The sequence below is a fragment of the Tympanuchus pallidicinctus genome, unplaced genomic scaffold (assembly GCF_026119805.1).
Source record: "Tympanuchus pallidicinctus isolate F22 unplaced genomic scaffold, pur_lepc_1.0 scaffold25, whole genome shotgun sequence".
Lineage (NCBI taxonomy): Eukaryota > Metazoa > Chordata > Aves > Galliformes > Phasianidae > Tympanuchus > Tympanuchus pallidicinctus.
Window position 1 is genome coordinate 4,671,635 of NW_026294742.1, and position 12,517 is coordinate 4,684,151.

The following is a 12,517-nucleotide window of genomic DNA, read 5'->3' on the forward strand; positions in this document are numbered from 1 at the left end:
GTAGGTTGTTTTTTGTTTTTTGTTTTTTGTTTTTTTCCCCAGTGCAAAATAAACCAAAAGTCTATTTGTGAAAAAAATAGAAATAGATCAGGATTTTTTCCAATGGTCCCATTTCCTGTGAGAGGGACGCTCTGCATTCCAGCCCATCCTAATCCTTTCCTTCTCTCTGCCATAACTTGGAGACTCTCTCCCTTTCCTATTGTCTCCTTTGTCACGAAGGAGTTTGCGTCCTTTCCAAAAAAAAAAAGTCTTTGTTGTTCCCTGTCTATTTCTAAGTCCCATTCCATGTCCCTTCCACATTGCTGCACAAACCTGCTCCAGCTGCATCCCAGCCCTGGCCTCTAGCTTTATACCCAGGGGCTGTTATGCAAGAACTACCAGCTGATGATCCCCCTCCCCCATACAGCAAGTACTGGTTTGCAGGACTGATGATTTATAAAAGCATTATTTATTTGTGAAGAGGGGTAGGACACAACCGCTTCACAGAAGTAGTGCGTAATGTTCCTGCATGTGTTGAGGAAAAAAAACCCACTCCGTTTATGGTAAACCTCTTTTCTGTGGAAATAAGTCTTATGCAAGCCTAAAGCACTCTTCTGACTCTTCTGAGATAGCTAACTTCAATCAAGTATGGCAGAGATTGATTTCCTGCATGTTTAATGGGGTAGGCTGACTGTGCTGAGTTCTGTTACTGGCCCCAGAGAAAGAGGAATGCTTTATTGGATGTCAAACAATCTGCCTGGAAGAGACTCAGTTCAATCATTCATCTTCAGGTCTGCTGGCTTTCTATCTCTGAAGCAAGTCAATTTGATGAGGACATCCAGCCACATAATTGGCTTTTTAAATCTGTGACCACAAAGCAACCAATTTCTCACTGGTCAATGAAAGCTCAGCACCATTAACCATCCACCATTCCTGAAAAGTCTGTTGGTCAGAACCTCCACTGGTCCCCAACAGAGGAAAGGTGACACCTGGAGAAGCCTTCCTGCCCTCACACAGATGCTCAAAGAGCTTCTCGGGTGCTCATGAGGGCCGACATCCCCAGAGTGCTATCATGGAGCAGGCTAAAAGCTTTTCTCAGCCCAAGCCCGTGTTCAAATTGGACATTTTTGAGCTGCAAAATGAAGCTGTGCTCCACAATGTCCAGCTGCAGGAACACCACTGAGGGCTCTCCAGCCAGGTTCTGTATGGCGTTGGTCAGTAGCAGTCAGTGTGAAGACCAAGCTAACAAGGTATGTGGGAGCTTCAGACTGCTTCTGAGTGCTGTGCTTGCTGGAAGTGATACAGGAACACTGATACAATGCTGCCTCTGAGCTGGTAACCACAACACAAACCCAATGAAGAACTCGACTGGAAGCAACAGAAGCTTTTAAAACTTCCTTCCAAAATCTCACTGAAATCTTGCAGCCTTATCCTACTAGGTGAAAAAAGCTGTTCCAGTCTTCTCCATGACAGCCTCCTTCTTCGTGCTTCTCTTTTCTAGAAGAATCTCACTTGATCCTTGCAGTCTGACTTCTCTTGTGTTTTTTCCCTTTGGCACATCTCTAATCTGCTCACCTCTTTCTCAAGGTGGGGAGCCTGTGGCTGAGTGGAATACTGCTGGGGTTCAGTGCTACCTTGTGCACACAAATGAGATTTCCCTCTGCTCGGACATCATTTGAACACTTATTTTTGTTGTAATCCATGATACCTCCTCAAATCCTTAGCTCTTTAAAGAATTACTACCTGTCTTTTGTGCATTTTGATATTTTCTTTCTTAAAAAGCACTTTATCAGTTATTGAAATGAAATTTCTTGACTCAAGAACATCTCCAGCTTTTCCAGTCTTACTCTGAGTCCTGTCCATGTATTTGGATACAGCCTGATCATGAAAAAACAGTGACATAGTAAGAATTTTGGAGGCTTTTTGAGAATGGGAGGACTATAATGTGCTTCTTCTTGCAATTCTCATAATTATTTTAAAAAATATAGGTGGGTATCTCAGTTGTGAGTTCTGGGAGTAAAACATAGCAGAAAATCCCCGACAGCATGGAGGCCTATGAGCTGTGACAAAACTGTTCCAAATGTGCTGTTAATTCATCCCTTTTCTGTGTTAGTGAATAGGCTCTCCTGCATCCGAAACATTCTAAAAATAACAAAAATACTGAAAAATCAAAAAATAACTTTTCTGGGCATGAATCCTGTGTCAAAGCATTAAAAACAAACTGATGTGACAGCTCCATCTGTAAGGAGAGGAACTGATTTCTGCAATATTCATGAATCTCTGGTGCAGTGATTTGTTGGAAGCAGGTGGTATGATTCAAAGCATTTAGTGACACATCATGCCATAGTTGTTAGTGGTCACCTGGAAAAACTTAGACTGTATTTGTAATGAACTTCACAGCTTGTTTTCTTCTGCTGGGTACAATAATCTCTAGGTATTTGCAGCTTGCTTATGTAACAAGGGAAACATTTCCAAAACAAACTCTTTTCTGAAAACGTCTGATGTCATTCCCAGAAGCTGATGCACCAGCCTGGAAACCAGGTCCTTAGATGGCACAGAAGCTCTGGAGAGTGTGCTTTGCTTTATAGGAACCACTGAACCTCTTTTACACACAGCAATAACAGTTCAGCCAGCCCTTCCTCCTGCCTGGAGTTGCTAGGATGTTCTCCACTGAAATTCCCATTCTGTCTCCAGAAGGAATGTCTCACACAACCATTTCACCTGCGATATTTTTTTCTACTTACATAGCTGGAATGCTTTTTCCTATATTCCTTTGCTAAGATTTGAACCTACATTTTGTTAAATTGCCCAAAACCATGTACCAAGCTTTTCCTCTATCAGCCTTCAAGTCAATTATTTTATTTTATTATCGACTTCTACTTTATCTCTCTTTTGTGACTGACGAACATTCAGTCTGCTTAATCCTTCCTTCCTGCATTTGCCTCCTTAAGTTATTTGGTTAAACACATTTCTGGATACTCTTCAGGTGTATGTATGGTCTTGGAGCAGGAACGGACCCTGTAGACCTCTAGCAAAATGTCTTAGAACTATAAAATACGTTAGGAAAAATGGTGATCTAGTTTTTTGGATTTTTTTCAGGAAAAAAAAATTATATCCTGTAGATCTTAAAACTAAGTGACAAAATTTCCTGTTAGAATGTTTAGACATGAGCAAGAAATAAAACTCTAGCATAATGAATTTCATATCTGTATTGAAAGGAAAAGAAAGGAAGAGAAGAGAAGAGAAGAGAAGAGAAGAGAAGAGAAGAGAAGAGAAGAGAAGAGAAGAGAAGAGAAGAGAAGAGAAGAGAAGAGAAAGAAAAGAAAAGAAAAGAAAAGAAAAGAAAAGAAAAGAAAAGAAAAGAAAAGAAAAGAAAAGAAAAGAAAAGAAAAGAAAAGAAAAGAAAAGAAAAGAAAAGAAAAGAAAAGAAAAGAAAAGAAAAGAAAAGAAAAGAAAAGAAAAGAAAAGAAAAGAAAAGAAAAGAAAAGAAAAGAAAAGAAAAGAACAACACATGGAAGAGCGTGTTCTATTTTCAATGATTCCTTTTTATTTCCATTGCAGCATTGTTTTCTGTCTTTTCTAAAGAATGCAGATTTCTCCTGTGGACATTCAGAGTTTGGTGCAGAACAACTGATCCTTAGGGAAGTTATTTTCTGTAACTGAGATTTCCTTTTTTCCAAAATTCAGCTTGTTGAACTCTGCCATTATCTCCATGATTGACTTTCCCTTGGTCTCAGGGAGGTACAGGTAGACGAAAGTTGCTGATAGAGCAAGGATTCCCAAAAAGATGAGGAAGCAGAAGGGACCGAGGTTATCCTGCAAGCAGAAATGAGAAACACCGTAAGGAAAATAAGAATCTCATTTCCACTTCTTTGCCCTTGGTTGTGGATCTGTGTCTTACTAATGGAAATTCAAAGGTTTGTTCAGTACATGAACCAGAATGAGCATCACAGTGCTGTCCGCGTTTGATCTGCTGCTTCTCTGAGAGGCCTGGGATATTCCTGAGCAGGCGTGGTGTTCAGACAGAGCGCTAAGCTTTGCATATCACTGCAATTCACTGCCATAATTTAGCTCCCTGTCAGCTTCCAGAAGTAGATGAGCCTCGAGGGAGGAATCTGGTTAATGACTTACAACAATCAATGGAAAAACCATCCCGAGTACAAACAGTCCCGTCCAGTTGATGCAGCCGACAATCAGAAAGGCTGATGGTCGGAATGATTGGCTGAAGATTTCAACCATGACAGTTATAGAGGCTCCAGCTGTAAAAGAAAAGCAGAAGTGTACTTGTTTCCTCCATTGCTTAGTGCACCTTGCTCCTGCTGAAGATCCTTGCAGTGGCAATGCTAAGAAACGTCAGGCAGAGTAGGTGGCCTGCTGGCAGATCACTTCTGCCGTGGGGCTGGAAGACCTCGATTCCAGAGAGGTTCTACAGATGCTAATTTAGGACTTCAGGTTTCTCTCATACATGCTGGAATCCTTTTCCTGGTGCCAGTGCAGTTCTGTATTGCATTGGTAGCCATTGTTAATGACTCTTATGTGTCCTGTAGTCATTTCTGCCTGAAGTATGTTAGCAGCTATAAAGCTTAACTCACTGAGTTAATGAAGGGTTGGTCACTACCACTCACCTGGCAATGCCTAGAATCCTATTTCTGGCTTAGTATTTTTAAAAGAGTTCTGAAGTTTTGTTCTTAAACCCTCCAGAGAAAGTAATAGTCTATTTTAAATCATTAGGGTACTGGGATTAGCAAAAAAATTTGAGGTGTTTGTATCCTTTTCCTTTCTCCTGCTTGTACCAATCTGCCCTTTCCTTCTACTTTCCAGAATTTTATCATGGATTTAGTGTATTCTTCCCCTGCCAGTTGTGTTGCTAACCAATATGATGCAGCATTTTCTCTCTTACTCACACGGTCCAATTCCATAGAAGATAACGAATAGGAAGATCAAGACAACACTGAAGTAGTGCAGCCAGAAGAACCGGTGCTGAAAGTGAGAAACCAGTGATACCAAACTGTTAGATACGTGAAAGAATGACAGAGCTCTTTTTCTTCCACTGACTCCAGTGTCTGTACTTATTCATATTCAGGCAGGACCAGAAACGTGGGTTGATGCTGGGCAAGTAGCCAGAAGGCTGCTAGATCTTTACCTGCAGTGACAGGGTGGTGGTAAGGAGTGCTAGCACAGAACACATTAGTGTATATCCTCTCCAGAGCAGAACCTTCCTCCCGAATCTCTCTATAAGGGTGCTCTGAAAGGCAGAAAATGTGTCATAAATCTCAGTTCTCAAATGAAAAAACTCCTGCCCTCTACACGTGTCTTTCACATGAGCCTTATCTGAATAATAGCCAGAAATCTGAGAGACTCTTAACTCCAGATGAATTTATCAGCTTCAAAGCTGTTACTTATTAGTCTCTTCTAGACTGTTATTAGATAGTTTTCTTTCTTGCATGTTTGTATATATCAAACTGTGTATGCATATGTACACTCATCTAATCCCAGCCATCAGATGCAGCTAATCCAGACTCCTGTTCTTTTGGAGCTGTGCCCCTGACTCTTGTGTTCTGCTCATGCCTTCTCATTTAGTGGTTACTCATTGTAACAGAATGAGAGAATATTTTTGCGGAATAAAAATGATTCTAAAGATATAATGGATAAGAGCTGCCTTTCATCCTTCATGTGGTTTTACAGAAACAGGACGATGTGCCTTAGGTTATGCAAATCTTCCCTGGGCCCACTTACAAGAAACAAAAAGCACGGTTGACCACATTACATTTTTCCTTCGAACTCCAGTCTCCAAAGACTTACACACAATATAGAAGATAGGCATTCACATAGCCCAACTCCCAGGGACACGTACGGGATAAGATGTTCTTCAAACTTGGCTGTATGGAATACTTCAAAACAATAGAAGTATATCTGAAAAATGCAGAGAGGAAATGCGTCTGTGAAGAAAAGTTTAGCAATTGTGATGCACATCACTTTTCATCTCTCTTAGTGAAGTTGGAAAATTAGTATAGAAGTGGATTGTGTCCTTTTGGGAGTGAAGAATAACTGTATAGGTCTAGTAAAAGCATAGCCAACAGCTTGAGGGACTTGGTCATTCCTCCCTGCGTGGCACCAAAGTCAGGAGGACTGTGTCAAGTCTTGGGCCCTCACTGCAAGAAAGACACTGAAAAACTAGATCAGGTCTGAGTACTGGCAAAGGGCATGAGGGATAAGGGTGGAGAGGCTGAGGTTTCTTCACCCTGCAGAAGAGACGGTGGGATCTAATTGCAGGTGAGTGTAGGGAAGATGGAGCCAGACTCTTGTAAGAGATACGCAGTGAAAGAACGAGAGACAATGGATACAAGTGACAGCAAGGGATGATTCTAACTGCACATAATACAAATATTCTTCACTGAGAGAATGGCTAAACACTGCTACAGGGATCTGGAGAAGTCATGGAATCTCTAGGCCTCCAAATATCTGCCCCAAACCCTGAACAGCTTGATCTAACTTTGAAGGTCTGCCTTATTGTGAGTCAGATGGCCTTCAGAGCCCTCTTCCCATGGAAATCATTCTGTGAGTTTCTTAGTCTAAGCTGGTGTAAGAAAGAGTGTCTTGGAGGGTTTTGTAATGCTGCCTAATGTTTATTGTTCTGTGGATAAAGAGAGCACTCAACTGCATTGACTCCACAGAGCTGCAAGGTGGTCATGAGAATCATCAGAATGTAAAGCTGCCAGCGCATAGATGGCTCTTTTATTAATTCAAGGACACGCAAGGTTTTGGTGCTCGTCATTGCAACCTTCTCCTTCATAATGTCATCAATTTCTGCTTGATGGTCTCCTTCCCCCCAGAGCTTCCTAATGGCTGTTGTGGAGAGAGAGGGAAGTGCATTATTCTATCAGAATATCTCCATCATAAATGATTACATTAAATCCTTATTCTGCTTATCCATTGATGCAGGTGCTTAGTGTCTGGTTTGTTGTCTGCTTCTGTCTTCTAGTTGATCCTGAGTCAACAGGCAGATAAAAAAATGTTGTCCCTCTGTTGTCAGTATGGAGTATCTTTCTAATGCTGAATTGACTTAATTGTAAACAAAGTAAACATTCATGTACTCTTCATTTAATAAGAAATAGGCTGCCCAAACCATTTCCTTTAAAGAAATAGCTACTGCCCAAACTGGACATTTTAAACATGCTGTTATGCATCTGTCTTTCTTTTCTGTACTGACTAAATTAGCCTGAACTCCCCAGTTAATGCAGATGTTTTGCTTTAGGAAACTGAACTGCTTTAGTCAGAACTACCTCTGCTCCTGCTCCATGGTACACACCACTGTGCTGAACAGCTCTGTCCTGCTTTCGTATCTTCTGCCAAAGCTGGGCATTCTACCATATCACGTGAATTAGGTGGCAAGTTAGGCACTCTACCTTTCCTGAAGGCTTCCTCATTACCCTTCTGGATCAGGAGGTAGGATGGTGAATCAGGGAAAAATGGAAGAGTAACCAGTTGAAGCAGGGCTGACAGTCCACCAAATGCTAACAACCATGGCCACAAAGCTTCACTTCCTAAAATCTCCCTGGAAAGTGCATGTGAAACAAAATTATGAATGTTCAGGAACTTCTCCTGAGTGGTGAGGATTGCTCAAATTCCATTCAGGGGTGCCGTGGAGCAAACACCTGTATTGATGACTTGGCAAATTTCACAAATCTGGCTATTTTTATTTCAGACAAGTTTTAGAAATTTCTTTGGCATCTTGAAATACTTTCTAAAGATGATTTGCATTCTATGTGATGTCTAAAGAGCTGATGAGACCATTTTGGTCATTGTTTGACTGCAGGACCAAAATGTCTTGCTAAGACTTTCATGTAATTGTAGTAAATTTCTGAGGGCAAGTCCTGGAGCAGAAAGGGAGCCTCATGAAGAAGAAATCAGGTCATGAGCAATTTGCTTTTCTTTCTCCTATATTTAAAACTATGTTTGCCTCGAATTTGATCAAAAGTTTTCTTCTGGCATAAGATAAGCCCTGTTTTGGAGAAGATTAAAGGGTTCCTCAGTCATTAAGTAGATGAGAAGGTAAGTATATAGAAAGATTTCTATTGCTTCTAGTGTAACACAGTAGAAAAACAGAAGAATTTACCGTAGTCCAATAACCTGTCCTGTGAGTTTCCCCAGTGTCAGAAAAACAGAAACTGTGGAGTTTGTAAATCCACGCAGCTTCTTGGGTGAAATCTCTCCTACATACTGAGGATGTATATTGAGAGAAAACCCTTAAAGATAAAAGAGGATAAGTGACTGTTAAAATACTGAGAAAAGCTGAAATTTCAGGCCCCATCCTGTCTTCCACCGTTTCCATTCACTCTGATGTTGGGATTCAATTCTTGCAAAGGGATGATGGCTTTCATTTTCATTAAGGGCCTAATCCATTCGCTTGGTTCTTTAAAATCATTACTCAAGAGCAGCAATACCTGAGGAGAAAATCCTGGGACAGCAGGGGTGCTCGCCCTGCACAGCATCACGGGCACCTACCTGTGCCAATGCCGTAAAGGAAGCGTCCGGCCAGAATCAGCTCGAAGGATTTGGCTGTTTTACTCAAGGCCATTAAAAGTGCAGCTACCAGCATGATCAGGTTGGTGGCAATCTGGCACTTTTTTCTGAAACAAAGAACAATACATGAGAATTTAGTGCGAAACAAGAACCCCTTTTGACTTTTTTCTCTGACAGAAAGCATGGCGGAACCATTCCTGTCATTTAAAGGAATGTCTGAAAGGATTTTGACTTTGGATAGTCAAAGAGATGCTTTAATACTTCACAGTCCTTTATGTTTGAATTCATTAATGTTTATCTCAGGAGCTCCTCATAAAATGTGACTTTTTTTCCCAGAAGTAATCTGTCTATGGTTCTTGTTTTAGTATGGATCATACTAAAGGCACTTCTGACAGATGGATGTGATCTGAGGTATTGGGAGATGGCAAAATGCATTTTTCAGAGGTGTGCTTCGTGCTTCAAAAAGCACTCTGTGTAAACTGTGAGCTGATATGCTCCCGATCACAATGTCTCAGGATCAAGTCCAAGTTGTTTGCACTCATTTTTGCTGTGCTGCTGGCTAGACAAGAGTCTGCTTGCACATTAAGAATGCCCAGAGATCCTCTGTTTAAAAGATTGTGATACAGGTTATCCCACACAAAATAATCCATGGGAAAACTCATTTTTATTTCCAGTCATGGGAGACCCTCGGAGTGTGGGATTAGGCAGTGTCCCACAAGAAATTTCTTGGGGGCACTTACCTGACAGGAAAGAACACAAAGGCAGGCAGGCTAAGCTGATTTGTTAAGACCCACATGAGGGGCCTCTGGACCAGTGGATTGTGGAGCAGATCTTTAAATGGATCACACCGAGCAGATAAGTTTGCCAATTTCTCTGCAAATGAAATTAGTGGTGTTATACACAGACAGTGGGAAAAGACCAGACTGGTGAGGAATCTTTTCTCCTTCCAGAGAGAAAAATAATTTTGGAATGATTTCTAGTAAAATGTATTGCCAAAAATGGAGATTTCTCTCGGAGAATTTGTTTTGGTGCTGCCTGTATCTTTTATAGTGTAATTTCAGGAAAATTAATTTTTCCAGTTCTGTTCACAGTTCATTAGTTTAGATATGAATATTTAATATGATGTCATCACTTCAGAACAGCCGTACGTAAGTAGAAATCTGGCTCTTTGTCATGTAGGAATGTCTTCTGCATGCTGTTGTCCAGGTGTTGAAAGAGGCTGCATGTAGCACATTACAGCAGAAGACTTTTTTACAGCTGCTTTTTGGGTGTTCATAAAGCTTGATAGATCTTTCAGCTAGAAAGTGTTGGATGTGCCTGTACACACGATCAGGTTAGTCTGCAGTCAGGCTGCTTCGACCAAGAAGAAGGGGTTATTCATTCACCTTGATATTTCCCTGTACTTGCCGTACTTGGACTCTTGAGCTACTGAGCTTTAGAAACACTTACTTTCTGTATCTGGTAGTCAGGTAGCCACAGCAGAGGCTCCCCAGGAAGCCTCCAATCCCAAAGACAGACACAATGAAGGACCACAGCAGCATGATTGTCTCTGGATGGAGGGGGGAGCCGTGTCGCTCCATCCAGGTTTCATTAATAAAGTTCCTGATGTGCTGAAAAGGAAAATGATTTTTGACTGGATAATGGGTGTCAGATTCCTTCATCTTATTTGGCTGCTGTACTTCAGTTCTACTCAGACTAGATTTCTTTTGAGATTAACTTTCAGAGTAAAACAGGTTAGTTGAGATCAATTTCAAAATCTTCAAATTAGTGTCAGTCAGTAAGCTTGAAAAACAGAAAATGTGCTGTTGTCATTCTTCTCCATTTTAGAAAGTTCTATTTGATGAAATCTAGGAATTGTAGGAAGGCCTTGGTGGCTAATCCTTTACAATTAAATCAGGAGAAAAAGGACTGAGGAAGGAGAAGCAAAATTACAAATCAAATTCAGACAGGTTAATGCAAGGTTGCTCTCTCATTTATGGGCTCTAGCTATGAGAAGCATGGTTTATACACGTGGAAGACAGTAATGGTGCTGACAGTGTAATGCTGTGACTTTGACATCTGTATAGTTGGCCATGTTTTGCCTGTAAGTAGCATACAGGAGAGAAGATCACGTGCATGGCACCAGACAGATTGATGAATTGGAAAGCAAGACCCCCAGATCTTGAAACTGGCCAGGGAGATTGCTACCTACCACAGAGGGGGAGTTGATGACAGAAATATGGAATCCATATGGGAAACTACCTCCAATTCCCAGCACTAGGACCATTTGAAGTAGCCCCTGGAACTGAACCTGCAAAGAGAAAAAAAAGTACTCCATCAACTTCACATTAATGTACTGCTTTCATTTCTGACTTTGTTGTTATTCTTAAGCTTAATAAAGGAAAGATACTTTTAACATTTGCCTTTTTCAGAAAGGCATGGGCTAAAAGGAGAAGATGGTAATTTGGAATAGTCTTTGTAATTGCACTAACACAAAACTCTCCCTAACACAAAACTACCCAGACGTATCTGGGTATGTGATACTACTGATCTGTATAGAAGACACTGTGCTCTGTGTTCTTTACAAGTCAGATCGTAATCATAGCATCACAGAATGGCTTAGAATGGAGGGGACCTTAAAGATCACCCAGCCCCAACTCCCTGCCATGGCTGTGGGGCACCCACAGCTCTGCCTCGACACTCTGAGTAACATTTCTGCTTAACATCTAACCCAAATCTCCCTTCTTTTATATTAAAGCCATTCCCCCTTTTCCTATCATGAGCTTCATAAGCTCACAGTTTCCTGGAGATCAGTGCCTAGATGAAGAAAAACTGGAATAAAATACAATCAGACAGGAGCAAAGTAAAGTAAATGTGTGTAATGGTGGCTTGGATGATATTTAGATCTCTCCTTATTCTAGTTCTTAGATCCATCTTTCAAGGGCCGGTTACTTCATTTCTCCACTACTGAATTTCCTAAGTTATCTCATGACAAGAATAGAGAAGTAATGGATCAGGAGATTCTGAATTTCCTTCAAAGTTCTGTCTCAGATTCAATGGATTTGCTAATCAACAAAAATTAACTCACCTTCTCACTCTTCCTTTTTTTTTTTTAATGGGTGCATGATAGATTTAGAAATTCAGAATTTTAGTACTTATTGGAAGTTGAGAAAGTAAGAAATACTTGTTAGAATTTCTTCCCCTCTTAAGACTATGGTAACTCTTGATGGATGATATTAAATGGATGGATGAAATGGGGAAGCCCGTTTCTTTTGCAGCTTGTCATGTGTATCGTAGCCTTTTGCAGCACAGTTAATCCATTCATTACTTCAGAATTAGTCGTTAAAGTAATCAGAGCGCCTGCTAGTTTTCAGTAATTCAGAAGACGAAAGTACAACAGCGTTGTCAGACGGTGGAACTGCGAGAAGTTTTGTTAGTTTTTATTTTGTCTTCTTGCACGAAAAAGACCCTTCCATGCCCCAACCCCATTCCTCTTGGCGATGTTTAAATGCAGAAGAGAAGGATGGTCGCTGTCCTAAAAGCTTATAATCTTTAAGTAATCTGGATCACGTTAGCCTTGCCCTTTAAATGTCAGGGACATGAGAAAGTGACACTTACTCACCAGGTCAGAGAAAAAGGTGGCCATCTCCAACGAAAGAGCTGATTCCTATTGCTTACTGACTGGTACCTGCCAGAGGAACTGAAAGCTCGCGTTGCACAATAGCAGCGTCAGTGAACTAGTCCTACATTACTGAAGTTAAAGTTTAGTTAGAAGGTTTTTGAGTTAATTACACTTATTTCAGCTGTTGTACAAAGTTTAGAATTGTTGGATTAAATATTTCAACCAGTGGTTATGTCTAGCTCAAGTAACCAAGACGGTCTCACTCGCCAGGAACCTGTATACATTATGAACTCTCTTTTGTCCTTGGGCAATGGGTAACAGAGACATTGATTTTAGAAAGAACTGCAATAGCCTTAACTTGCTTAGTTCTCAGTAGAAACTAAGAAACTTAGAGGCAGTGTTATCTGTTGGGAA

General features: G+C 40.8%; 1 protein-coding gene across 3 annotated transcripts; it reads right to left on the reverse strand.

The window, feature by feature from the left end:
* Positions 1 to 3,500: 3,500 nt before the first annotated feature.
* LOC128084105 (solute carrier family 2, facilitated glucose transporter member 11-like) lies at positions 3,501 to 12,238 on the reverse strand. Of its 3 annotated transcripts, none has more exons than XM_052689931.1 (12): positions 12,104 to 12,238; positions 10,694 to 10,792; positions 9,952 to 10,112; positions 8,485 to 8,609; positions 8,096 to 8,225; positions 7,386 to 7,534; positions 6,638 to 6,825; positions 5,782 to 5,892; positions 5,123 to 5,224; positions 4,884 to 4,959; positions 4,111 to 4,238; positions 3,501 to 3,795 (listed from the first exon to the last, which is right to left on the reverse strand). In XM_052689931.1, exons 1-12 carry the CDS (start codon positions 12,125 to 12,127, stop codon positions 3,589 to 3,591), a joined length of 1,500 nt encoding a protein of 499 aa, XP_052545891.1. In that variant the 5' UTR covers positions 12,128 to 12,238; the 3' UTR covers positions 3,501 to 3,588. The 3 variants fall into 3 exon arrangements, with proteins under 3 accessions (XP_052545891.1, XP_052545892.1, XP_052545893.1); XM_052689932.1 differs by having other exon boundaries at positions 12,100 to 12,210; XM_052689933.1 differs by lacking the exons at positions 10,694 to 10,792; positions 12,104 to 12,238 and adding an exon at positions 9,243 to 9,375 and having other exon boundaries at positions 9,952 to 10,073.
* Positions 12,239 to 12,517: the final 279 nt, after the last annotated feature.

Coding starts and splice junctions, on each gene's coding strand:
- LOC128084105 (XM_052689931.1), bottom strand. CDS start 12,127: ATGGCCACCTTTTTCTCTGACCTG. Junction 7,535..8,095: donor GGACAGGTTATTGGACTACG/GTAAATTCTTCT, acceptor TGCACTTTCCAG/GGAGATTTTAGGAAGTGAAG. Junction 5,225..5,781: donor GCCTATCTTCTATATTGTGT/GTAAGTCTTTGG, acceptor TCTGCCTTTCAG/AGCACCCTTATAGAGAGATT.